The sequence below is a fragment of the Vidua macroura genome, chromosome 7 (genome assembly GCF_024509145.1).
Source record: "Vidua macroura isolate BioBank_ID:100142 chromosome 7, ASM2450914v1, whole genome shotgun sequence".
In the NCBI taxonomy this organism is placed as follows: domain Eukaryota; kingdom Metazoa; phylum Chordata; class Aves; order Passeriformes; family Viduidae; genus Vidua; species Vidua macroura.
In genome coordinates this window covers 40,209,295-40,232,503 of record NC_071577.1, presented here as the reverse complement: position 1 = coordinate 40,232,503, position 23,209 = coordinate 40,209,295, and the positions used below count along the sequence as shown (strand labels likewise).

The 23,209-nt window shown below is 57.6% G+C and overlaps 1 protein-coding gene, 2 long non-coding RNA genes and 2 other non-coding genes across 8 annotated transcripts; 3 read left to right on the top strand and 2 right to left on the bottom strand.

Moving 5' to 3' along the window:
• Window positions 1–2,063: 2,063 nt before the first annotated feature.
• On the bottom strand, window positions 2,064–6,699 carry LOC128810011 (uncharacterized). 4 transcript variants are annotated; one of them, XR_008437887.1, is made up of 3 exons: window positions 4,364–4,626; window positions 2,935–3,237; window positions 2,064–2,244 (listed from the first exon to the last, which is right to left on the bottom strand). It is a non-coding gene; the product is annotated as an uncharacterized LOC128810011 (long non-coding RNA). The 4 variants fall into 4 exon arrangements; XR_008437885.1 differs by lacking the exons at window positions 2,064–2,244; window positions 4,364–4,626 and adding an exon at window positions 5,606–6,699 and having other exon boundaries at window positions 2,931–3,237; XR_008437886.1 differs by lacking the exon at window positions 2,064–2,244 and having other exon boundaries at window positions 2,931–3,237; window positions 4,575–4,637.
• Window positions 6,700–7,804: 1,105 nt separating this feature from the next.
• Window positions 7,805–7,875, top strand: TRNAG-GCC (transfer RNA glycine (anticodon GCC)). The gene has a single exon. It is a non-coding gene; the product is annotated as a tRNA-Gly (tRNA).
• Window positions 7,876–8,097: 222 nt separating this feature from the next.
• On the bottom strand, window positions 8,098–8,169 carry TRNAA-CGC (transfer RNA alanine (anticodon CGC)). Its single transcript has one exon. It is a non-coding gene; the product is annotated as a tRNA-Ala (tRNA).
• Window positions 8,170–10,775: 2,606 nt separating this feature from the next.
• LOC128809997 (uncharacterized) lies at window positions 10,776–13,422 on the top strand. The gene is made up of 3 exons (XR_008437883.1): window positions 10,776–12,104; window positions 12,256–12,291; window positions 12,401–13,422. It is a non-coding gene; the product is annotated as an uncharacterized LOC128809997 (long non-coding RNA).
• Window positions 13,423–19,348: 5,926 nt separating this feature from the next.
• On the top strand, window positions 19,349–21,500 carry LOC128810369 (uncharacterized). The gene is made up of 3 exons (XM_053983168.1): window positions 19,349–19,357; window positions 19,482–19,573; window positions 20,161–21,500. The coding sequence occupies exons 1-3, from the start codon at window positions 19,349–19,351 to the stop codon at window positions 20,711–20,713; spliced, it is 654 nt and encodes a 217-aa protein (XP_053839143.1). The 3' UTR covers window positions 20,714–21,500.
• Window positions 21,501–23,209: the final 1,709 nt, after the last annotated feature.

Below are 23,209 nucleotides of genomic sequence, written 5' to 3'. Positions count from 1 at the left end.
CAGTCACTGGTGATGGGAGCAGTGTTTATCCCAGGAACATTAGTGCTCCTAAAAGGGGCTGAGACCTCGAGGGGCAGCTGGAATTAGTACATACTCCGGCTTAGAAGCTGTCAACTGAAGAGAAAGATTTGAAAATAAAAGGGGAAAGACCAGAAAATGATTCATTGTTTTCTAAGGATATGGTTTTAGGGTGTGTGTAAAGGAGCACGTGAGAACAGAAGAATTTTTTTAATTGGTATTAAAAAAATAAAAAAAAATTAATTGGAAGAATTTTTTAAATTGGTATTAAAAAAATAAAAAAAAAGGTATTTAAATGCAGTTTGTTGCGAGTAATTTCAGCATGATCCAACACACACAAGTTCTGGATGTGAATTCCTACCCCATATATGTGTTCCAACATGGCACTAGATGTTTCATCCGTCTCTGACAAATACTTGTTAGAGCTAGGAGAATCCCCTGTCCTCCCACCCCTCAAAGTGGTTGTCTGCCCAGGTGTAGCTGCACTGTCCATGTTAATATATGACAAATTTAAATTGATACAGGGCAGTTTATGAGTGCAAAATGTATCTATAGGCGGTTCCCAAGTGAAAATTTTCTGCACCCCAGCACTGCTGTGTCTCACAACTTTTTCCTACCTGCAAAATCTTGAAGGGGGTAGAAAATGAGAGCGTTGTACTACTCTCCTCATAAAGGGAAAGTCAAAACTTTGTAAGGATCACATTTCCCAAGCAATCTCACTTTCCGGGAGAGGTTCTCCCCACTGTCACAGTGCAGCTACCAATAAACAGGGATGGGTGTTCTCTCCCCTGCTTGAGGCTTCTGCTCAACTCCTCCAGTCTTTTTATCTTAGTCACTGATTGTTTAAGATTGGGCTTCTTAAGTTTGAAGAGTGAAAGTTTTACAAGGTTAAGTAAAAAAATGGGATGCCTGAAAGTATTGCAAAATTCATCCCTCTCAAGTCTGATTTTTATTTAATGCCTGGATGAAAATGTTACCTCCAGAGTAAGTCTCCGTGCGTGTGGCTTGGTCCCCGGGACACCTGCCAAGACAGGAATTTCAGATGCCCGAAATCATGTGCTCAGCAGGTGTAAATTGTGTGCAGGGAGAGTTCACCTTTTGTCCTCAACCCCAGAGGCAGTTTCTCTTCATTAGCAAGGCAAGATGGGGAAAAAGATCATCATCGTTTCCTGACTGCATGCCAGAGTTATGTATCATAAGAAGAAAATCTGTTCATACGTTCACAAATATGTTTTCTGCTAGTCTGTCTTCAGGAAAAAACGTCTTTGTGAGGAGCAAAGGGTGGTGACAGCCGCAGGAGAGCTGAGACAAAGGGACAGAAACAGACGCAGGGTTTCTCTGCTGGGGTTTTTCCAGCAGGATCCCCGGCAGGTCCTGCCGCTGGAAAATGCAGGTGCTGGCTGTGGTGAGGCGTGTCCCACCTCGGGCTGTGGTGTCGGGTGTCCCTGCGGGTGCAGCCCTGGGCTTTCCCCGGAGCAGGACGTGCCGCTGCTCTTCAGGGACTGATTTCCCTACGCTGCAGCAGATAAATCCAGCCGCCGTGTCCGTGTGTCTGAGGGGGAGAAAGGGGCTGGTTTTTCTGTTGTGTTAGCGCTGTAGTTATGTCTGATTGATTGCTGTCCCATCGAGGTCCCGCGCCAGGGCTGAGCCGCAGAAACAAATGCAGAAATTGCAGTTTTAAAAGAATAAGGTCGCGGGTCGCGTTATTTGCAGCAGGACGAACGCCGTAATTAATTGGCCTCTCCCTGCAGTGGCAGCACAGGAGGGAATGGGAGGAAGGGATGTGGAGCATCCCTGGTTTTGTGGGGCAAATGGCCGAGCTAGGTCTGACAGACAACGTAAATTCCATTGGTAAAGAAAAGAAGGGCAGGATCTTCTAGAAAGCAAGACTGCTTGGGCTAGTCAAGAGTAGTTATTTTCTCTTTGAATGTTTAGGGAGCTTTGTTGTGGGAGGAAATATGAAAAAAAAAAAAGCCCTATTAAATTTATTTTCTGTACATGTGCTGGAGTGAGAGATTGTATTCAGCAAAAGCAAGGCAAAAGGCTCTTCAGAATTTGTGCTGTATTATTTTTTTCTCTCAGACAATGACAGATGAAAACAGCCCTGGTGACTGCACATGTCTGCTGTTTATCCAGGTATTTTCTCCATTGAATTGATTAGGAAAAGCTTAGAAAGCCTCTTCAAAGACATCTCCAGTGACTTTTTAAAACTCCCAGCCTGGTATCCTGTAATGAATAAATCCAGGATTTGAGTCTCCTGTTTGCTTCCAGTGCCCATTTCCCTGGCATTGCCTGCCTGATGGCTTTCTTTTGGGACACTTCAGGCAGGATCTGGGATGAACAGTTTCAGGGTGTGCATGCATTTATAAGGAACGTGCAGATTGCCAGCAGCATCATCAATAATTGTGCCGGGAGAAGTTATTTTAAATAACCACATGTATCATTGTCAATTTGGTTTCAGTGACCTTTTGTGATCCAGAACTATTCCATTGAAGAAGAAAGGGTATTGGAAAATCCCTGAGCGGCTGGCATCTGGAACAATCAGCATTCCTGGATGGGAGTGGCTCCTCTCCGTGTCCGAAGGCCGTGGCAGGGATATCTCACCCCATTTTCCCTCAGCACCATTTTGACCACGCCAGCCGTCCTGTACTTTCCCCGGAATTTCAGACTATGCTTTTTCACCTACTGAAATATTCCTCCCTGCAGATTTAAATAATTAATTGGGACGTGCCTAGTGGCTCTTGAGCTAAACTTCAGAGAGGCAGCAGATATGTGTGACCAAGTGACCTTTTGCTGTCCTGCTCGTCCCCGCGCGCTCGCTGTGCTCAAAGGGACGCTGTCAAAATTGCTAGGCCTTAAAACTTTAACCCGCACTGACAAGTTGTTCTACATTATAAGTCTTCCCTAAAAGATTACCACGATTGTTTTGTTTGTTTTGTTCCAACCATCTTTGCTGAGGGCTCCACAGTGCGGATTCATTTGTCCTTTTGGGTAGGTGGATATTTTTAAATGCCCGGCTTGTTCCGTGACCTGTTAAAATCGAGTTGATGTGCGTGTGCTCCACTCAGCGGAGAACTTGCCGGGGATGGAGCAATTTCTCTGCACTCTGGAAGAGGAGACAGGAACGTGCTTGGGAAGCCTTTATGGAGAGGCTTTGAGAAGCCATTTTGAAAGGCCTCTGGTTGTCTTCAGTGCTTTGGAAAGGTTGACTGGGCTTGCCTGGTGATACAAAGTGGTGAGCGTGTGTTAGTGAGACACCAGCTGGTTCTTGCACAGAGGTCTGCTGTCTTTCATGGTGCTCTGATTCACCCATTGGGCTTTATTTCTAAGATCTCCATTTACAGAATCCCAGCATCCCTGAGGTTGGAAAAGGCCTCCAAGGCCATCGAGTCCCATCTGTGCCCGATGCCCACCCTGTCCCCAGCCCAGAGCACTGAGTGCCAGGTCGTGGAATTCCTTGGACAGCTCCAGGGATGGGCACTCCAAACCTGCCTGGGCAGCCCCTGCCAAGGCCTGAGCACTCTTTGGTGAAGAAATTCTTCCTGAATTTCTAAAAATTTTCAACCTGCTGCCCACCCTGAGCTCCCCTGGCCCAGCCTGAGGCCGTTCCCTCTCCTCCTGTCCCTGTTCCCTGGGAGCAGAGCCCGACCCCCCCGGCTGTCCCCTCCTGTCAGGAGCTGTGCAGAGCCACAAGGTCCCCCCTGAGCCTCCTTTGCTCCAGGCTCAGCCCCTTTCCAGCTCCCTCAGCTGCTTCTCCAGGATGTACCTGGTTTAATGCAGCTCCAGGTGAGCAGGTGGATCAGAGGCAGCCGTGCAGGTACAGCTGTGCTGTCACACTTCCCCATTTTCATGTGCCAGGACAAAGATCAATGCAACACCCATTTTATGTGGGGTGACTGCACAGTCCCTCCACGAGACATGGGAACACGTGTCCAAGGCAGCAGGCAGGAGGGAAGCAATGATACCCACTGCCACACCCCAGGTAAGCCACACCTGCACTTTGAAGCTTGATTTGAGCAGATTTACCACTGCCTATCAACCCAACCTTGTTCCTGTCACAGTGCACCAGCTGAACTTGGGCAGAGAGGCTGTGGGCGGCCCTGAGCTGCAGCATCCTCCTCAGAGGGACACAGCAGAGTCAGCAGAAACACCTGAACCTCCTGGGCTCTGCTCTGTCAGGCCTCAGCCAGAAGCAGGGACACCTTCACTGTCCAGGCTGATCCAAGCTCCAGTGTCCAACCTGGCCTTGGACACTGCCAGGATCCAGGGGCAGCCACAGCTTCTCTGGGCACCTGTGCCAGGCCCCCCCATCCTCCCAGGGAAGGATTTATTCCACATATCCGACCTAAATTTCCCCTCTGTCAGTGTGAAGCCATTCCCCGTTGCCCTCTCCCTGCAGCTCCTGGTGAAGAGTCCCTCTCTGGCTCTGCTCTCCACCCCTTCAGACACTGGAAGGGGCTGTGAGGTGTCCCCAGAGCCTTCTCCCCTCCAGGCTGAACAGGCCCAGCTTTCTCAGGCTCAGAGGGGAGCTCCAGTCCCCTTTCCAACTCTGTCACCTCCTCTGGGCTTGCTGCAACGGAGCCGTGTCCGTTGGGGCACACGGAACAGATCCATCTGCAGCTTGGCAGGAAACCTTCTCCCAGCCATTGTGGCAGCTGAGACAAGCAACCCCTTGGAACTGCTTGTTTTGTGGGAGTAGGATTCTGGTTTCTACTCAGCTGAACTGATCCTCTGAGATTCTCACCAGTTCTGAGGCTCTGGGCCACCATTTCTAATGTTGCAGGTCTCAATTTCTGCCCCCGTTCAGCACCCTCCTACTCCCAGTCAGTTCTGAGGGAAGCCAAGTGTGAGCCTGGGTCACACAGCTTGGGAACAGTTTCCCAGAGCGTGTTCTGGGCTGACATTTGGGCCCCAGGGAGGCCTGGGAGTCACCAAACTCCTCCTGGTGACAGAATTCCCTGCAGGACGCCAGCCAACACTCCCAGATGTTCTGAGCAGATGCAAAGCAGTCTGAGGGACATGAGAAACTGTTCTCTGAGTTGTTAACCACGAGCGCAAGGACAGGTTCCGTTTCTGCTCTGGGAACGGGAGGTGCAGAGTCTGTCACTGCGGGGACCCTCTGTGCAATAATTCTCCAGGCCGTGGCACGAGCAGCACGTTCTGCTCTGCCTGCCCCACGGAGCAGAGGGGCACCTGGGGACAGGGTTCAGAGGTGGCCCTGCCAGCGCTGGGTGACCTCTTGGACCCGGTGATCTCACAGGGCTTTTCCAACCGCAGCCAGCCCACGGTTTTTGACTCCGTGACCCTCTCCGAGGACGCGCTGCTGGGTCCCGTGTGGCTGTGCACAGATGTCCCTGCCTGGCAGAGCCTCAGCTCACCAGGAATGAGAGGAGGACAAAAGGAGGGAGAAGGCTCCGCGTGGCTGACTCCCAGACACAGCAAAACGGGGAATTGGGGGCTTCTCAGTATGAATAGCGTTTGCCTAAGTGCCTGGGGGGTTTTGGTCCTGGGCTTGTCTGAGAAAACAGTTTTGCTGGGCTGACTAATCCAACCGTAAGCCGCAGCCTCAGTAACAATTGTTACTTACAGTTTTTATTGTGTCGCCTTCTGCCAGCGGAAGCTGAGAAGGAAAGGGAGCTGTGCTGCGTTGTCACATTGTGGTGTTCATGCACATGCACACACAGGACACTGGAACGTGGCCCGCAGTGCCACAAGGTTGAACCAGAAAACACCTGCTTGCTTCTGACCCGTGCCGAGTGGGTGGCAGTGGCTGTTCCTCCTGCCCGGGCGGTGTTCCCCAGCACTTTCGTACGTAAATCTCAGCGCTCCCTTGACGTGAAGCACTCGTTGCAGCTTTTCCTTGGACTCTGGCTCACGTGTGGCTGTTTGTGGGAGCGTGTCCAAGGCAAACTGAGCGTCAGGAGTGTGCATCGTTTATTCTGGGGCACAGCGTGGCCATGTCACAGCACAGCCTAGGACTCACTGGTGACATCACCACACACAGGCACGGTGTGCTGAAATGTCATCACCTGGCAAGTCACAGAGACCATCCTGAGCACGCTCTGGTGACTCCTTTGTGGATCAACTGAGCCTCTGAGGCCTTAACTGCTGGCGTCCCCTGGCAAAGTCCTTCCAGGATGGAAAAGGAACAAAAATACACGATTGTGACCTGATCCAAAAGGTTTTAAATGTAAAGAATGATCATAGCACCATTTAGGTTGGAGAAGACCTTTAAGGTCGACTCCAACCATAGTGCTAAGGGTGAAGAATCTTGGAAACCTTCAGCTGTAATCTCCTGAGGTTCTTCCATTAAATCACTCCTTGCTTATTAGTTTATCCCTGATACAAACAGAATGCTTAGAAACATAAGAAGTTCTCAAAGAATATGCTGAGAGAAAAAAAAAAAGGTTTTTAAAATTATTACAGAAATAATGATGAGTGACATCTTGCATCTGTGAGAGATGAACAAGACCAAAACCAGCAGTCAGGCCAGACTCTGTGGGGTGTATGATGGGTGCCTTATACACTTTCCCAGGGGTTTTTAATCCTTTAGAGGAAAGATCTTTAACGGGTAGTGCTGACTTTTTAAAAACTTTTCTCCCCTGGAAATGAGGGCTAAAAAGCACTGCTTGAGCGTGTGGGGCTGAGAGGGAGAACGAAGCAGGTGGGTGCGGTGCCATCGGTGCCATCGGTGCCATCGGTGCCATTGGTGCCATTGGTGCCAGCGGTGCCAGCAGTACCAGCAGTGCCATCGGTGCCAGCGGTGCCATCAGTGCCATCGGTGCCAGCGGTGCCATCAGTGCCATCGGTACCATCGGTGCCATCGGTGCCATTGGTGCCATCAGTGCCATCGGTGCCAGCGGTGCCATCAGTGCCATCGGTGCCAGCGGTACCATCGGTGCCAGCGGTGCCATCAGTGCCATCGGTGCCAGCGGTGCCATCAGTGCCAGCGGTGCCATCAATGCCAGCGGTACCATCAGTACCATCAATACGAGTGGTACCAGTGGTGCCATCAATGCCAGCGGTACCATCAGTGCCATCAGTACCAGAGGTGCCATCGGTACCATTGGTACCATCAGTGCCATCAGTACCATCAGTGCCAGAGGTGCTAGCAGTGCCATCGATGCCAGTGGTGCCATCGGCACCATCATTGCTGGCGGTGCCAGTGGTGCCATCAGTGCCATCGGTACCATCGGTACCGTCAGTGCCATTAGTACCATCGATGCCATCAGTACCATCGGTGCCATCAGTGCCATCGGTGCCAGCGGTACCATCGATGCCATCAGTATCATCGGTACCAGTGGTACCATCAGTGCCATCGGTACCATCGGTATCATCAGTACCATCGGTACCAGCGGTGCCATCAATGTCAGCAGTGCCATCAGTGCCATCGGTACCATCGATGCCATCAGTACCATCGGTACCAGCGGTGCCAGCAGTACCATCGGTGCCATTGGTACCATCGGTACCAGCGGTGCCATTGGTGCCACCGGTACCATCGATGCCATCGGTACCATCGGTACCATCGGTACCATCGGTACCAGCGGTGCCATTGGTGCCATCGGTGCCATCGGTGCCATCGGTGCCATCGATGCCATTGGTACGATCGGTGCCATCGGTACCAGCGGTGCCATTGGTGCCACTGGTACCATCGATGCCATCAGTACCATCGGTACCAGCGGTGCCATCGGTACCATCGATGCCATTGGTACGATCGGTGCCATCGGTACCAGCGGTGCCATTGGTGCGTCGGTTCAGCCAGGGGCGGGGGGAACCTGCCGAGCGTGCATTGGTGGTTCAGTGGTAGAATTCTCGCCTGCCACGCGGGAGGCCCGGGTTCGATTCCCGGCCAATGCAGTTCCTTTTTGCCGGCGGAGGAGCCGCCGCGTTTTGTGGCCGCAGCGCTTTGATTTTCCCCGCGGGGCTCCCGGGCGGGAGGAAGCGGCACCGGAACGGCCGGGCCGGGCTGTGCCGTGCCGGCGGCGCGGTGCTGGCCCGGCCCGGCGGAACCAGCGGCCGCGCGGGGAGACGGGAGAAAAAAAAAAAAAAAAAGAACTTTAAAAGAAAAAAAGAACCGCCTGGAGATGCCGGGGATTGAACCCGGGACCTCACACATGCGAAGCGCGCGCTCTACCACTGAGCTACATCCCCGGCTGCGAGGGCCTCGCGCCGGGCGCCCCCAAATGGAGGGCGGGCCGCGGCCTGTGCCGCAGCCCGGCCCGGCCCGGCCCCACGCAACTCCCTCTGCCGGCACCGCGCTCGGCCCGCACCGGGACACGGCCACGGAGCGGGACACGGCCACGGAGCCCCGGCAGCGGGACACGGAGCCCCGCGGGCGGCACCGGCCCGTCCGTGCGCGGGGAGCCGCAGCAGGGCCTCGCGGCCTGGGGCAGCCCGCGGTGCCGGTCCCCGCGGGGACAGGACCCGGCGGGCTGGGAGCCCCGCTGCTGACGGAGAGGAACCCAAACCCGTGAGGAGACGCAGCAAAGGCAGCCCCGTCCGCTGGCTTCACAGGAGTGCCCGTTGCCAGGGGCCGAGCACCGTGGCCCCGGCAGCGCCGGCTGCCCGCGGTGTGCAGCGGGCTGCCCACAGCGTCACAGGCCGGGAACGGTTTACATCCCTAAATGCCACCCGGTGCCACCCTGCCACGGCAGGGACACCTCCCACTGCCCCAGGCTGCTCCAGCCGCGGTGCCAGCCTGGCCTGGGCACTGCCAGGGATCCAGGGGCAGCCACAGCTGCTCTGGGCACCTGTGCCAGGGCCTCACACCCTGCCAGGGGAGAATACTGGATACCGTATTTAATTTATTCTCCCACCGATCCCACGCGGCTTTTCCCCACCCACCCACCCATCCCCATTTTGACATCCATAACCTTGGCCACTCAGCCTTTTCCATCCTGTCAGAAAACAGCACCTGCAGCTTGACTTTCTTGCAGCCAGATTTTAGGAAGCTGCTTTCTGGGAGTAACTGGATCTGGATTTCCCAATCAACACCCAAACTCTGGTTTGTGTGTAACGTAAGGTGCAGAGTGGCCATGGCTCCTCACCAGGCTGAGCCAAGGGTGCTAATACCAACCTTGCAATAAAAACACAAAGCAATTTAAAGCTTTCTCTTCAGTTTTTTCCTCGTTTTGTTTACTTTCCTGTGGAGTTCAGAATAGCCAAAAGTGAACAATACAGCTATTACTGTGCTGTTATGGATTTGTCAGCTGTGATGGACAGCCACCCGGTTGTGAAACTTCCCCTCTGGGAGGTGGATGGAGGCAGAGCACATTCTGCCTGCTGAGAAGAGCAGCTCCACATCCGAAGCCTTTCAGCAAGTATTTAATTACTGTCCCCGTGGCAGCAACACAAGTGCTGCCGATATTGAAGTGAAACAAGGCTCCTCGTCCAGCCTGGTCTGGACATGCTCTAGACCTCATCACCTCCCAAACACAGGATACGGTGAATTGTTCAGGCAAGGCTCAGCACGAGGATGCCACGGGAGAAAATAAGCTGCCTTGAAGTGACCGTAGAGGGAAATAGGATGCAAGTGACCGTAGAGGGAAATAGGACGCCCGTGGATGGATGTGCATTACGGGGTGGAAGCCCCAGCCCTGCCAGAGCTGCGTGCTCACAAACAGCAGGGAGCAGGATGGGGCCCTGTCCTGCTCACATCCCTGACCCTTCCCACCACAGCACATCCCTGGTCCTTCCCAGCACGGCCCAGCTGGCCCGAGCCAGCCCCTGCTTCCAGGAAACACTTTGTCATCTTGTTTCAATGCGGCTGGATGCCGGCACAAGCTCCACATTCAGCTGCCTCCAAGGACTACATTCACCTCTTTGTGTTTGGGTTTCTGTGCTGACATCAGGGAAAAACAATGTCACTCTGTTATCTGGCAGCTCCTCCGCATTCCTGGGTGGGATTAACTCATTGCTGGTACCTCGGGAACCTCACGCCTTTCGGGGAGGCCGCCCCTGGCCCTGGGGATGGGCTTTTCTTTGATCTGCTCAAGTTTCTGCGTTTTTCGTCAGTTCTCGTCAGATGCACGCATAAACTCTCCCGCTGTTTTCCACAGCATCTCTCCTCCACGCCCGTGGAGCCTGGCAAGAGCTCTGTTCCAAAGTCCCCGGGCTGCATGGGAACAGGGATCACAGCAGGGCTCTGAGGAGACAGATGGGCAAGTCCCCGTTTCCTTCCTACCACGGCACTTGTTCCCAGGATTCAGTGTTTACACTCAGAATTCCTCCTGGAAACCAACACTCTCATTCAGTAGAATGCAGCAGCAAAGCCCAGTGGTGTAAAACAACCAGGTGAAGAGGGTTCAGGTGGTGGATCCAGCCCTGGAGCAATGGCAGAGCTGCAGGTCTCCGCTCCCAGGTGTGTCTGACACCTCTGTGTAACACCTGAGCCCACGGCAGTGGCACCAGACATCTACACTTAAATACATCGAATTATTTTTCTTTCATCACATGGCCGTATCATCCATTTCTCTGAGGTACCCAAATGAGGGGGTGCAGAATTCCAACCTGAATTCCAACCTCTCAGCCTGGAGAAAAGGAGGCTCAGGGGGGACCTTGTGGCTCTGCACAGCTCCTGACAGGAGGGGACAGCCGGGGGGGTCGGGCTCTGCTCCAGGGAACAGGGACAGGAGGAGAGGGAACGGCCTCAGGCTGGGCCAGGGGAGCTCAGGGTGGGCAGCAGCAGGAATTTCCCCATGGAAAGGGGGCTCAGGCCTTGGAAGTGCCCAGGGAGGTTTGGAGTGCCCATCCCTGGAGGTGTCCCAGGAATTCTGGAGGTGGCACTCAGGGCTCTGGGCTGGGGACAAGGTGGGCATCAGGCACAGCTGGGACTTGGTGGTCTGGGAGGGCTTTTTCCAGCCTCAGGGATTCTGTGATTCTGTATTATTAATTATCTTTTATTGAGCATTCCTGTTCTCCTTCAAAAAACATTTCTGTTAGAGATTAGGAAAACTGTGAAGCGACAAACATCAGAGTTAGTGTGTTGGAACGACACCTAAGTACGAAACACTACAGGAACGTGCCCTTACTACAGTATTTTATGTAGTAAATGTATTAGAAAAACAAACAATTGCTACAGACTTGTGATTTGCAAAGTTAAATAAGTAAAAACCTGCCAGTGTCACATTTCAAAGAATCAAAGAATCGTTAAGGCTGGAGGAGAGCTTTCAGATAATCGAGTCCAGGCATCAACCCAGCACCATGGCCACCTTTCAGTGCTGTCCTCAGGTGTCATACCCACGTTTTTTGAAACATATTTACCCCCTGGCACTAATCAGGGAATGACCTTTAGGAAGTCCTGCACACGGGTTACACGGGCTGGAATGAAGTTACCACCTGAAGTCCTCCAGATACAAATGGCTTTTTCTCCTGGATTTTTGCATCTTGATTTTTATTGACTCAGCTCTCCTGCTTGCTGGAATTGAAGAAGAAAGCAAGGAAGGCTTTCAGCAGCTCCCAGCCATGAAGGAGAACTACAGAGTTCACATGCTTGGCTGCCTTTTGTTGTGAGAACAAACACAGCCCCAAAATACAGGTTACAGATGAGCCCGTAGTAAACAATTAGGAAAGTTGGAGTTAAAAAAGGAGATAAAAAGGCAGAAAACATGATTAAAGTACTGAGCTGGGAGATTCATTAGTGTTGCAGACAGATAAGTAAATTAGAGCCCTGCAGAAATTATTTGACTGGCAAATTAATTACACAATATTACAATGGCTTTGCCAGCCAAATTTAGCCCTCGGGAAGCAGGTAGGAGTCTGCCTGACTTAATAAAAGGAGCCTTGGCTGGTCTGCAGCTTAATCAGAGATGAAAATTAACATCTCAGGATTTGAGGCACACGGAGGCTCCAGCCATCGGGAGGCCAGGCTCCAGCACAATTACCAGGTTACAGTGGCAAGGAAGCTGGCCAGGCAGCAGGATGCTCCTGCCTCCTCACAGGCCTTCAATTCACTGCCCTTCCTGGGAGAGCAAGGCAGGAGCTGCTCTGGAAACCCACATGAGCCTCGTTAGGCAGATCGCTCAACGGGACACTTTACATCTGCTTAGAGAATGCCTGATTCAAATATTTCACCTAACCCTTAAGAGGTACACTATTATTATTATTATTATTATTATTATTATTATTATTATTATTATTGCTATTATTGTTACTAATACAGTTCATGTTATTGTTAATGTTATTATCATATTTCCTTCAATGTGGACTCATTCCCTGAACCTCATTCTCCATTTGCAGCTCTCGCTGTGTCCCCAGTGAGCAGAAACACTTTAGGTAAGAAACATTTGTTTTTCAGTTTGTTTGCTTAGTATCACATTTTTAAAGTAAGGATATTAGGAGCTCTCTCCTGTACCCAGTTTTTTTTTTCCTTTTCCTGGAACAGCTTTGGAAATACATATTTATATCCCTGGAACACGTCACCTTCCATGACAAGCACCAGACAACACTCATTATCCACGCTGATCCACAGCATCATTTCAAACATGAAGACCTCAGCATCGCTGCAGATATTAAAAAAACAAAACCTTTCCTGGGCTTTCCTGCCCCCAGACGTGGCAGTGGCTGGGGTGGCCACCCCGAGCCTGGCAGCACTTGCCCCCCCGGGCCCCGCTGGGGAGCAGTGGAGGGGCTGCAATAAATCCACTTCCCTCTCCTCTCCTGTGTGCCAGGCCGGTGGGATTGCCTGCTGGAAGAGTGGCCTCATTTAATGGGGATCTGACTGATATCAAAATTGACTTGGTTTCCCAATGATATCGTGTAGCAGAATGTTGTGAGCTGGAAACTAATATATTTCTTCTTGCTTGTCACATCAATACGGGCTAATTTTGTTGGCTTTTGTATTGAACAATCTGGTGAATGTACAATCCAGTTTTGATTTCTCTCTTTATGATGCCTCTTATTATTAAAGCTCCCTCAACCAAAAAACAATGTATTTTTATTTACTGGTAATAGTAATGGGATTCAATTTTTGCCTCAGTTTTAATCTAGTTTCTCCATATTGAAGAACCAGATCGCATTTAATTAAAATTGAACAAAATCCAGTTTTTGCTCCATTCCTCCAGTGTGAAGGCTGAGCTTCATTTTTGCATAGTTTTATTTAATACTACTCTTCTCAAATCAGTGTTTTTTACTCACTGTGCTTCAGGTGTTGCAAAAAAGACCAAATTATTTATTGTGCACGATTAATTGCCTGTTTGTCCATGACTATTCCATTTTCAGGGAAGGGTGAGTGTACATTTTTGTACCACTGGGCGTGTGTCCATCCTACACTTGTGCTGGATTCCAGCTGAGCTTTGCTGGAAGCAAAGAAGTGCTGAGAGAAGGAAAGAGGAGCTGAAGCTTGGAGACCCTCGAGGTTGTAGGATCAGGGAATCCCCAAGTGGGTTGGGCTGGAAGGGACCTTAGAGCTCATCCCATCCCATCCCATCCCATCCCATCCCATCCCATCCCATCCCCAGGGACACCTTCCCCATCCCAGGCTGCTCCAGCCTGGCCTGGGACACCTCCAGGGATCCAGGGCAGCCCCAGCTGCTCTGGGAATTCCAGCCCAGCCAGGAATTCCCAATTCCCAATCTCCCAGCCATCCCTGCCCTCTGGCAGTGGGAGCCATTCCCTGGCTCCTGTCCCTCCATCCCTTGTCCCCAGTCCCTCTCCAGCTCTCCTGGAGCCCCTTCAGGCCCTGCAAGGGGCTCTGAGCTCTGCCTGGAGCCTTCCCTTCTCCAGGGGAACATTCCCAGGGCTCTGAGCTCTGCCTGGAGCCTTCCCTTCTCCAGGGGAACATTCCCAGGGCTCTGAGCTCTGCCTGGAGCCTTCCCTTCTCCAGGGGAACATTCCCAGGGCTCTGAGCTCTGCCTGGAGCCTTCCCTTCTCCAGGGGAACATTCCCAGGGCTCTGAGCTCTGCCTGGAGCCTTCCCTTCTCCAGGGGAACATTCCCAGCTCTCCCAGGCTGGCTCCAGAGGGGCTCCAGCCCTGGAGCAGCTCGTGGCTCCTCTGGGCTCTCTCCAGCAGCTCCAGGTCCCTCTGATGTCGCAGCCCAGGGCTGGGGCAGCTCTGCAGGTGGGGTCTCACCTGAGCACGGGGCAGAGGGGCACAATCCCCTGGGGAAGAGCTGCAGGCACAGCCGGTGTGTGCAGCACAGTGCTACAGCCCCACTGCTCCCCGCAGCGGGCACTTGCCACCTGTAGGAATCACTTGCACCCTGCAGGAATGACTTGCCCCTGCAGGAATCACTGGCCCCTGCAGGAATCAGTGGCCCCCTGTACTTATCACTGGCCCCTGCAGGAATCACTGGCCCCTGCAGGAATCACTGGCCCCCTGTAGTTATCACTGGCCCCCTGTAGTTATCACTGGCCCCTGCAGGAATCAGTGGCCCGGCAGTCGGAGCCCAGCGCTGTTGGCAGCCCGTGCTGCCCTGCCGGAGGAGCTGTTTGCTGCTCACACGTGCCCGGCTCCAGCTGCGCTCGGTCCGCACAGGAACGCTCAGAAACGCTCTCCGTCTGTCCCGGACGCCTTCAGCCCCGCCGGGCGCAGGAGCGGCACCGGACCGGGCCGGGCCGGCTCCTCCCGACCCCTCCCGGTTCCTCCTCCCGACCCCTCCCGGCTCCTCCCGACCCCTCCCGGTTCCTCCTCCCGACCCCTCCCGGCTCTCCCGACCCCTCCCGACCCCTCCCGGTTCCTCCTCCCGACCCCTCCCGGTTCCTTCTCCCGACCCCTCCCGGCTCCTCCCGACCCCTCCCGGTTCCTTCTCCCGACCCCTCCCGACCCCTCCCGACCCCTCCCGGTTCCTCCTCCCGACCCCTCCCGGTTCCTCCTCCCGACCCCTCCCGGTTCCTCCGGACCCCTCCCGGTTTCTCCTCCCGACCCCTCCCGGCTCTCCCGACCCCTCCCAGTTCCTTCTCCCGACCCCTCCCGACCCCTCCCGGTTCCTCCTCCCGACCCCTCCCGGCTCCTCCCGGCTCTCCCGACCCCTCCCGGTTCCTCCTCCCGGTTCCTCCCGGCTCCTCCCGGCCCCTCCCGGCTCCTCCCGACCCCTCCCGGTTCCTCCTCCCGGCCCCTCCCGGCTCCTCCCGACCCCTCCCGGCTCCTCCCGGCTCTCCCGACCCCTCCCGGTTCCTCCTCCCGGTTCCTCCCGGCTCCTCCCGGCCCCTCCCGACCCCTCCCGACCCCTCCCGGCTCTCCCGGCCGTGCCCGGGGTCCCGCAGCTGGAGAGGGACGGGGACCCCCGAGCGCGGAGCCGGCCCTGCAGCTCACGGCGCTGCCGAGGCCCAAACCCAGGGCAGGATGGGGACACCGAGGGGAAAAGCCGCTGGGACCAGAACTGCCCCACAAGGCCAAAAGGGCGAGTGGGAAACGGGAGCTGAGAGCTCCCGAGCCACCCAGAGCCACGGCCAGCGCTCAGCTCCGCAGGGAGAGCCTCGGGAAGGAGCAGGACCCGCACGGGAGGGAAGCACGGTCCAGACTGAAAGAGAAACTGAGGCTCAGCCCGCACTCTACAACACTGCTTTACAATTGATAACTAAAAAAACTGTCCTAACAATTTTGGTAAGTCACTTTCACCTCAGGCCTCTCTCTCTTTCTGAAGCACTGGAAATAATTAACTTTTTAAAACATAACTCCTCCATACTCTGTACTGAAGTCAGGTATTTTAAAAAGCCAAAATGGTATTTTAATAACTATTCTCACAATTACAAACCCCATTCTCCACACCGTCCTGTTTTCAATTAACAGCTGCATTAATGGGTTTGTTCTCCCTGCCATTTCCCCCTAAAGACAGCAGCCGTCGCAGACACGGAGAGTTCTGCAAATTCCTAACTCTCAGGAGCTGTTTTCTCTGTGTTTCACCTCCCTTTTCTGGGGCCTGCAGCACTGTAAGAGCCTTCTAGCAGGAGGTGACATTGTCACACGAGTGGCAGCACAAACACACGGCGCTGAGCTCCGTTCCTGGGCGCTGCCACAGAACCACTGGAAGGTTCGGGGTGGAAAAGCCCTCTCGGGCCACGGAGCCCAGACATGAACCCATCGCTGCCAAGCCAGCGGTGAGCCACATCCCTGAGGGAGGCAGCAGCACTCCCTGCTCCGTGGGGAGGGGTCTGCAGCCTTGGCAAGGCCTGAGGGGTCTCACGGCCTCAGCTTGTGGCTGTTGCTCTGTCCGTCGCCATCGGGACCTTCAGCAGTGACGGGAAGTTCCAGCAGCCTCCTGCCCAGAGGAGTCTGAACCGCAGGACAGTTTGGGATGGAAGGGACCTCACAGCTCGTTGTGTCCCAGCCCTGCCATGGCAGGGACGCCTTCCGCTGTCCCAGGCTGCTCCAAGCCCCGTCCAGCCTGGCCTTGAGACTTCCAGGGCCTTACTTCGGAGCATGAATTCAAAACACACCCGGCTCCCCTCTAGAAATTGATCTCGTGGTTTGCAAACCAGGCTGTCCCTGTGCCTGGAAACCCTCCATGCCTGGAGCAGCCCCTTGCCCCGGGACACGTCCCGGTGAGGGGGACACGGCTTCCGACAGGCACCGTGTGAGCCGGGGTGCCGGGACAGCCAGCCAGCCCCGCAGGGCCAGCCCGGGCCAGCCTGAGGCTGCCGGGGGCTCTGCCCGAGCGCGATCTCAGCCCAGGCTCCGCCGGGAGGAGGAGGAGGAGGAGGAGGGGGAGGCTGGCGCCGGGGGCTGGGCTGGCACGCTCCGGAGATCTGCGCCACGCATCTCCCACTCAGCAGTCGTGAGCGCAGCACTGTGCAGAGATGCTGTGGAAAATACTCAAAATAGCTCTGCTTCGGGAGGCCTCGGGGCTCGCAGCCCCGCTGGAAAGTGGTTTTGTTAAGCTGCGAGCGGAGGGGAAGGACGGAGGCCCCCTCCAGCCCCCAGGCAGGGCGGGCCAGGCTCGCACTGTGATGCCACGGGCACCGTTCCCCCGGAGCCGCTGCGTGCCCGTTCCACCAGCGAGGGTCGGGGCCGTGCTCGGCGGGGCTGTGCTCGCCAGGCGGGACACTGCCTGCCTTTGAGCTGGGCCATCCCGCACAAAATGGTTTGGGGCACTGGTTTGGGGCACTGGTTTGGGGCACTGGTTTGGGGCCGGGCTTGCAGGAGCAGCCTGGGGTGGCCCAGGGGGGATACGAGCCCCCAGTGACCTCAGGCTGCTGTGACGAGGCCCCTGTCATGGGAAATGTAACGAGGAACACCTTGGAGGGAAACCACTGGGCTTTGTGTTCTGCTCCCAGCAGACCCAGGGCCACTTTTGGAGCTCGTCATTGGCCCCTCGGTGTGTGCAAGGACCTCTGGACAGCCTTGTCCACCTGGAGATGGGGCCAGCAGCACCTCCCTCTAGGACCAGTCACTGCAAACCTGCCCCTTTTCCCAGCTTCTGCGGGTACTTGTCTTCCTGCTTGGCAGTGGCTTCCAGGGAATGTGCTTCTGAGGGGAAGGATCCCAGATAGGTTGAGCAAATCCTTCCCAAAGCGAGGAAGGATTTCACTCAAAACAACAAAATACATTTCACTTAACGAAAGCAGTTAATTACTCCAGATTTCTGTGTCTTGTGTCAGTAATTCCCAAAATACAGGGAAAACAATGGGCAATTATGATATTTTTGACTGTTTGTGGCACAAATACATCAGTCAAGTGCTGTGTTTTGGGCGTTTCCAGAGCTGGCAGAACAGCCTGAGGCTGAGACCATCCCTGAGACCATTCCCAAAGAAGCAGGCGATGGCCAGTGCAGACCCCGGACACCTCCCCCAGCACCGTGGCCACAGCTGGCCCTGGGACACCCCTCCTGGTGCTCCTGGGTGGCTCGGTGTCCTCCACCGAGGACATCCACGGGCAGCTCCGTGGCCCTACAGGTGATTTCTAGAGGGGCACAGTGCGGTTGTGTCCCCAGGATCTGCTGGAGGAGCGGGAACGGGGCGGCTCTGCCAGTCTGTCCCTGCGGGGCTGGGCTGCCTGGCCCTGCCCCTGCCCCAGCCCCACCTGCAGCCAGGGGGTCTGAGCCGATCCCGGGACACTCTTGGGGCTGTTTTTCCATTCCTGCAGCCTGGCTGGCATCCTGTCAGCGAGCAGGAGCTCAGAACTGCATAGCAGATGAGAAGCTGTAACAGACTCCGCAGCGTAGTTACTACTTTTGGCATTCCCAAGCCTTTTAGGAAAACGCTGCCAAGTTAAAAACCCAACCCAGCCTGTGCTCGAGCGTGTGTGCGTGGGGGGTGAGTCTGGAGATGTTTTATGCAAGAAAACTTCAGCAGGCACTTTAAATAGTCTGTTTGCTGGGATCAGTTGCATCCAGAGGACGCGTGTCTGACATCAAACCCCGCGAGGCGCTCCTCGTCACAGAGGGGAGAAGCTGCGCCCTGGGCAGGGCTGGGCCCGTTTGGTCCTAAAATCACGGAATCACAGAATGGTTTGGGTTGGAAAAGCTCTCTGAGACCATCGAGTCCAGCCATTCCCCAAGCACTGCTGAGGTCACCACTGACCCCGGTCCCCAGGTGCCACAGCCACACAGATTTTAAATCCATTCAAGGATGGGGACTCCACCACAGCCCCGGGCAGCTGTGCAAGGGGACAGCCCTTTCAGGGAAGAAATTTTCCCAAATATCCAAAAGGAGCTTGCCCTGGGCCAGCCTGAGGCCGTTCCCTCTCCTCCTGTCCCTGTTCCCTGGCAGCAGAGCCCGACCCCCCCGGCTGTCCCCTCCTGTCAGGAGCTGTGCAGAGCCACAAGGTCCCCCCTGAGCCTCCTTTGCTCCAGGCTCAGCCCCCCAGAGCCAGGGCTGGAGCCCATCCAACACTTCCAGCAGGGACACTCCCTGACCCAGCGCGGTGGTGGAACTTCGTGGGGTGCGTGGTGGGTGGGAAAAACCAAACTGAGCCCAAACCAAACCAACCAACCAAAAAAAAAAAAAAAAAATTCCCAAATAAAACCCCCCTCAAATCAAAACACAGACCACTCCCCAGTCCGCGGCTATGCGGGAGCGCTGGGCTGCAGCGGGGGGGAGCCCGGGGGGGACAGAGGGACAGATCAGGTGGGGACAGAGGGACAGATCAGGGAGGGGACAGAGGGACAGCCCGGGACGAGCAGGGCAGCACAGAGGGGACAGAGGGACAGCCGGGGACGAGCAGGGCAGCACAAAGAGGACAGAGGGACAGCCCGGGAGGGGACAGAGGGACAGCCCAGGAGGGGACAGAGGGACAGATCAGGGTGGGGACAGAGGGACAGCCCGGGAGGGGACAGAGGGACAGCCCGGGAGGGGACAGAGGGACAGCCGGGGACGAGCAGGGCAGCACAGAGGGGACAGAGGGACAGCCCGGGATGAGCGGGGCAGCCCGGGAGGGGAGCGGGGCAGCCCGGGAATGGAGCAGGTCAGCCCGGGGCCGCCCCCGCCCGCCGCCAGCCCCCCCGGCGGCGGCCCCGGGCCGCTCCCCCGGCGCTGCCGTCACCCGCCGCCGCTGACGGGCCGTGACGGGCGCTGACGCGCGGCGGCAGCTGCGAGGGGGCGCGGCGGCCCCCGGCACCGGGCTCCGGTCCCGGCTCCGGCCGCTCCGCCCCGCTCCGCGCCGCGCCCGCGGCGGAGGCAGGTACGGCGGGCGGGCGGTGGGGATGGGATGGGATGGGATGGGGTGGGATGGGATGGGATGGGATGGGATGGGGTGGGATGGGATGGGATGGGATGGGATGGGATGGGATGGGATGGGGTGGGATGGGGTGGGATGGGATGGGATGGGATGGGATGGGATGGGATGGGATGGGATGGGATGGGATGGGATGGGATGGGATGGGGTGGGGTGGGATGGGATGGGGTGGGGTGGGGTGGGATGGGATGGGATGGGATGGGGTGGGATGGGGTGGGATGGGATGGGATGGGATGGGATGGGATGGGATGGGATGGGATGGGATGGGGTGGGATGGGATGGGGTGGGATGGGGTGGGATGGGGTGGGATGGGGGCGGAGACGGCGATGGAGACGATGGGGGTGGGGATGGGGATAGGACGCGGAGGGTGCCGGGACTCGGCCCCCGCAGGCGGGCGCGGGCTCGGGGCGGCGCGGCTCCGCCAGCGGTGCCCGCACAGCTGGATGCGGGTGGGCAGATGTTGCTGGCGGCAGCCGCGGCGCGGCTGGGCAGGGAGCAGATGGGCTGCGGCGAGCGCCATATGGCCCGTTTAGCCTTTCACCTCGCCGGCATCAATCACAGCCGTCCCGGGAGCGCGCAGCGGCTCCGGCGGCAGCGCGGCCCCGCGCGGGCCCGCTCCCCAGCCTGAAGGGCGCTGAAGGGACCTCGTCGCTGTGGGACGAAGGACGTGGCCAGCGGAGCCGGACGTCAAACACCGTGAGCATCTCTGCGTTCGGGGCCCTGGCGGCCGGCAGGCGCTGGCGAGTGGCCCCGTCGTGCTGGCCGGCAGTGACACGGGGACAGCGTGGCTTCGTGGGCTTCCAGGGGACTGTCACCACAAGGACTCCCTGGAAATGGGCACTGCTGCAACGAATGCCTCGTTCGGCTGACGCTTCCTGCACGACTGAGCTTCAGGAGCGGACCAGGAGCAGGAAGAAAGGGAGAACAACACCATTGAAAGTTTCAGGGAAGTCTGAGGGGAATTACGGAGCGCTGGTGAGACGGCCCGGTCGCTCCGTGGCAGTGAGACCCCCGCGCTCTCGCCTCACATCAGGACGTGCAGCCTCAGCCGGGCTCCAGCCTCACAGGGACACGCAGCCTGGCTGAGGGATGGCCTGGTGGAACACCGGTGTGCGCTCTGGGACCCGAGTGCCCAGGCCCGGAGCTGCCGGTGGGGCTGGAGGGGAGCTGGGAGCTGCAGCCCTGAGTCGCGGATGTCCGGGCGGGGCTGGCGCTGCCCGGGGGCCGGGCACCAGCGCCGGGCTTGTGCCTCGCTCTCCCTTTGGGGACCTCGTGTGAGACTGGCCGGGAGGACAAGGACACGCCAGCCCTCTTTCCTCTGGAAAGCGCCCGCCAGAGTGGCAGCACCCTCTCGGATCCCGGAGATGGCACCGGCGTGGCTGTCCGTGTGCAGCGTGTGTCGCTGAGGTGGGGACGGGCGGTGGCTGCTCGGGGGCCTGGCACTGCCCCCTGCACCCCTGGGCCCCGGCAGGGGACCCAGCCCCTGACACACAGCGTCTCCTTTGGTATCAGCACCTCCTTGTCGGTCTGAAACTTTCGGTCGGTTGAAGAGGCAACAAATCTCTTCCCTCCCAAAGCTCTCTCCAGAAACACGAAGCAGGTTAGGCAGGGGGTGTGAGCAGTGGAAGTGTGTCCCTGTAGGGAAGGGCCCGATGCAGGAGCTGCACCGGTGCTGCAGGAGCTGCGCTGGTGCTGCAGGAGCTGCACTGGTGCTGCGGGAGCCTCTTTAAGGTGCCCCACAAACGCAGCCCTGCCGTGCCCACCGAGCCCTGCCAGGAGGGCGTTGGAGGGAGCTGCTGGCCAGGGGCACAGCACTGACCCTGCCTGCCTTGGCTGGCTGCTGCCCTCGGCACTGCCCACCACGCTGCCAGTGCCCCCCAGTGCCCCCCGAGGGTTGACAGTGCCCCCCAGTGCTGCCAGTGCCCCCTGAGTGCTCCCAGTGCCCCCAGTGCTGCCAGTGCCCCCCAGTGCTCCCAGTGCCCCCTGAGTGCTCCCAGTGCCCCCCAGTGCCCCCCGAGGGTTGACAGTGCCCCCCAGTGCTGCCAGTGCCCCCTGAGTGCTCCCAGTGCCCCCTGAGTGCTCCCAGTGCCCCCCAATGCTCCCAGTGCCCCCAGTGCCCCCCAGTGCTCCCAGTACCTCCTGAGTGCTGCCAGTGTCCCCCAGTGCTCCCAGTGCCCCCTGAGTGCTCCCAGTGCCCCCAGTGCTCCCAGTGCTCCCAGTGCCTCCCAGTGCTCCCAGTGCCTCCCAGTGCCCCCTGAGTTCTCCCAATGCCCCCAGTGCCCCCTGAGTGCTCCCAGTGCCCCCTGAGTACTGCCAGTGTCCCCCAGTGCTCCCAGTGCCTCCCAGTGTTCCCAGTGCCCCCTGAGTGCTCCCAGTGTCCCCCAGTGCTCCCAGTGCCTCCCAGTGCCCCGCAAGTGCTCCCAGTGCCTCCCAGTGCCCCCCGAGTGCTCCCAGTGTCCCCCAGTGCTCCCAGTGCCCCCTGAATGCTCCCAGTGCCCCCCAGTGCTTCCAGTGCCCCAGTGCCCCCTGAGTGCTCCCAGTGCCCTCCAAGTGCTCCCAGTGCCCCCAGTGCTGCCAGTGCCCCCTGAATGCTCCCAGTGCCCCCCAGTGCTCCTAGTGCCCCCTGAATGCTCCCAGTGCTCCCAGTGCTCCCAGTGCCCCCTGAGTGCTCCCAGTGCTCCCAGTGCTCCCAGTGCCCCCAGTGCTCCCAGTGCCCCCTGAGTGCTCCCAGTGCCCCCCAGTGCTCCCAGTGTCCCCCAGTGTTCCCAGTGTCCCCCAGTGCTCCCAGTGCCCCCTGAGTGCTGCCAGTGCCCCCCAGTGCTCCCAGTGCCCCCCAGTGTTCCCAGTGTCCCCCAGTGTTCCCAGTGTCCCCCAGTGTCCCCCAGTGCTCCCAGTGCCTCCCAGTGCTCCCAGTGCCCCCCAGTGCTCCCAGTGCCTCCCAGTGCTCCCAGTGCCCCCCAGTGCTCCCAGTGCCCCCTGAGTGCTCCCAGTGCTCCCAGTGTCCCCCAGTGCTCCCAGTGCCCCCTGAGTACTGCCAGTGTCGCCCAGTGTCCCCCAGTGTTCCCAGTGCCCCCCAGTGCTCCCAGTGCCCCCCAGTGCCCCCCAGTGCCCCCAGTGCCCCCCAGTGCTGCCACGCTGCCAGGGCAGCACCCCTGTGCCTCCTCGGGGCTGCAGGGATGAAAACCTCCCCGGGGTGCTGGCGATCCCATTGCTGTTCCTGCTGGAGAGGAGCAGCCCCAGCAGCACTCACGGGCTCCTGGGCTTCCCCATCCCTCCCAAGGACCGGCTTTCCTTCCTCGGGATTTGCTGCACTGCCAGCCAGGACTGACACGGATTTGGTTTTTGTTTTTTTGTGGGAAATGGCAGCACCAGCTGCACTGCCTCCCAAGGCCTGTGGGATCAGCTGGGCTGGCCTGACCCCGCAGGAGCCGTGGGCTGCAGACCCTCACCCGTGGCACCCAGAGCCGGCAGGAAGGGTGGGCTCGCACGGCGGGGAGCGTGCGTGGGGATGGTCCTCCCACCCGGGCAGCCCGGGCCCAGAGGTGCGTGTGCCCCACGCTGGCCTGGCCACGAGCCCCAGCT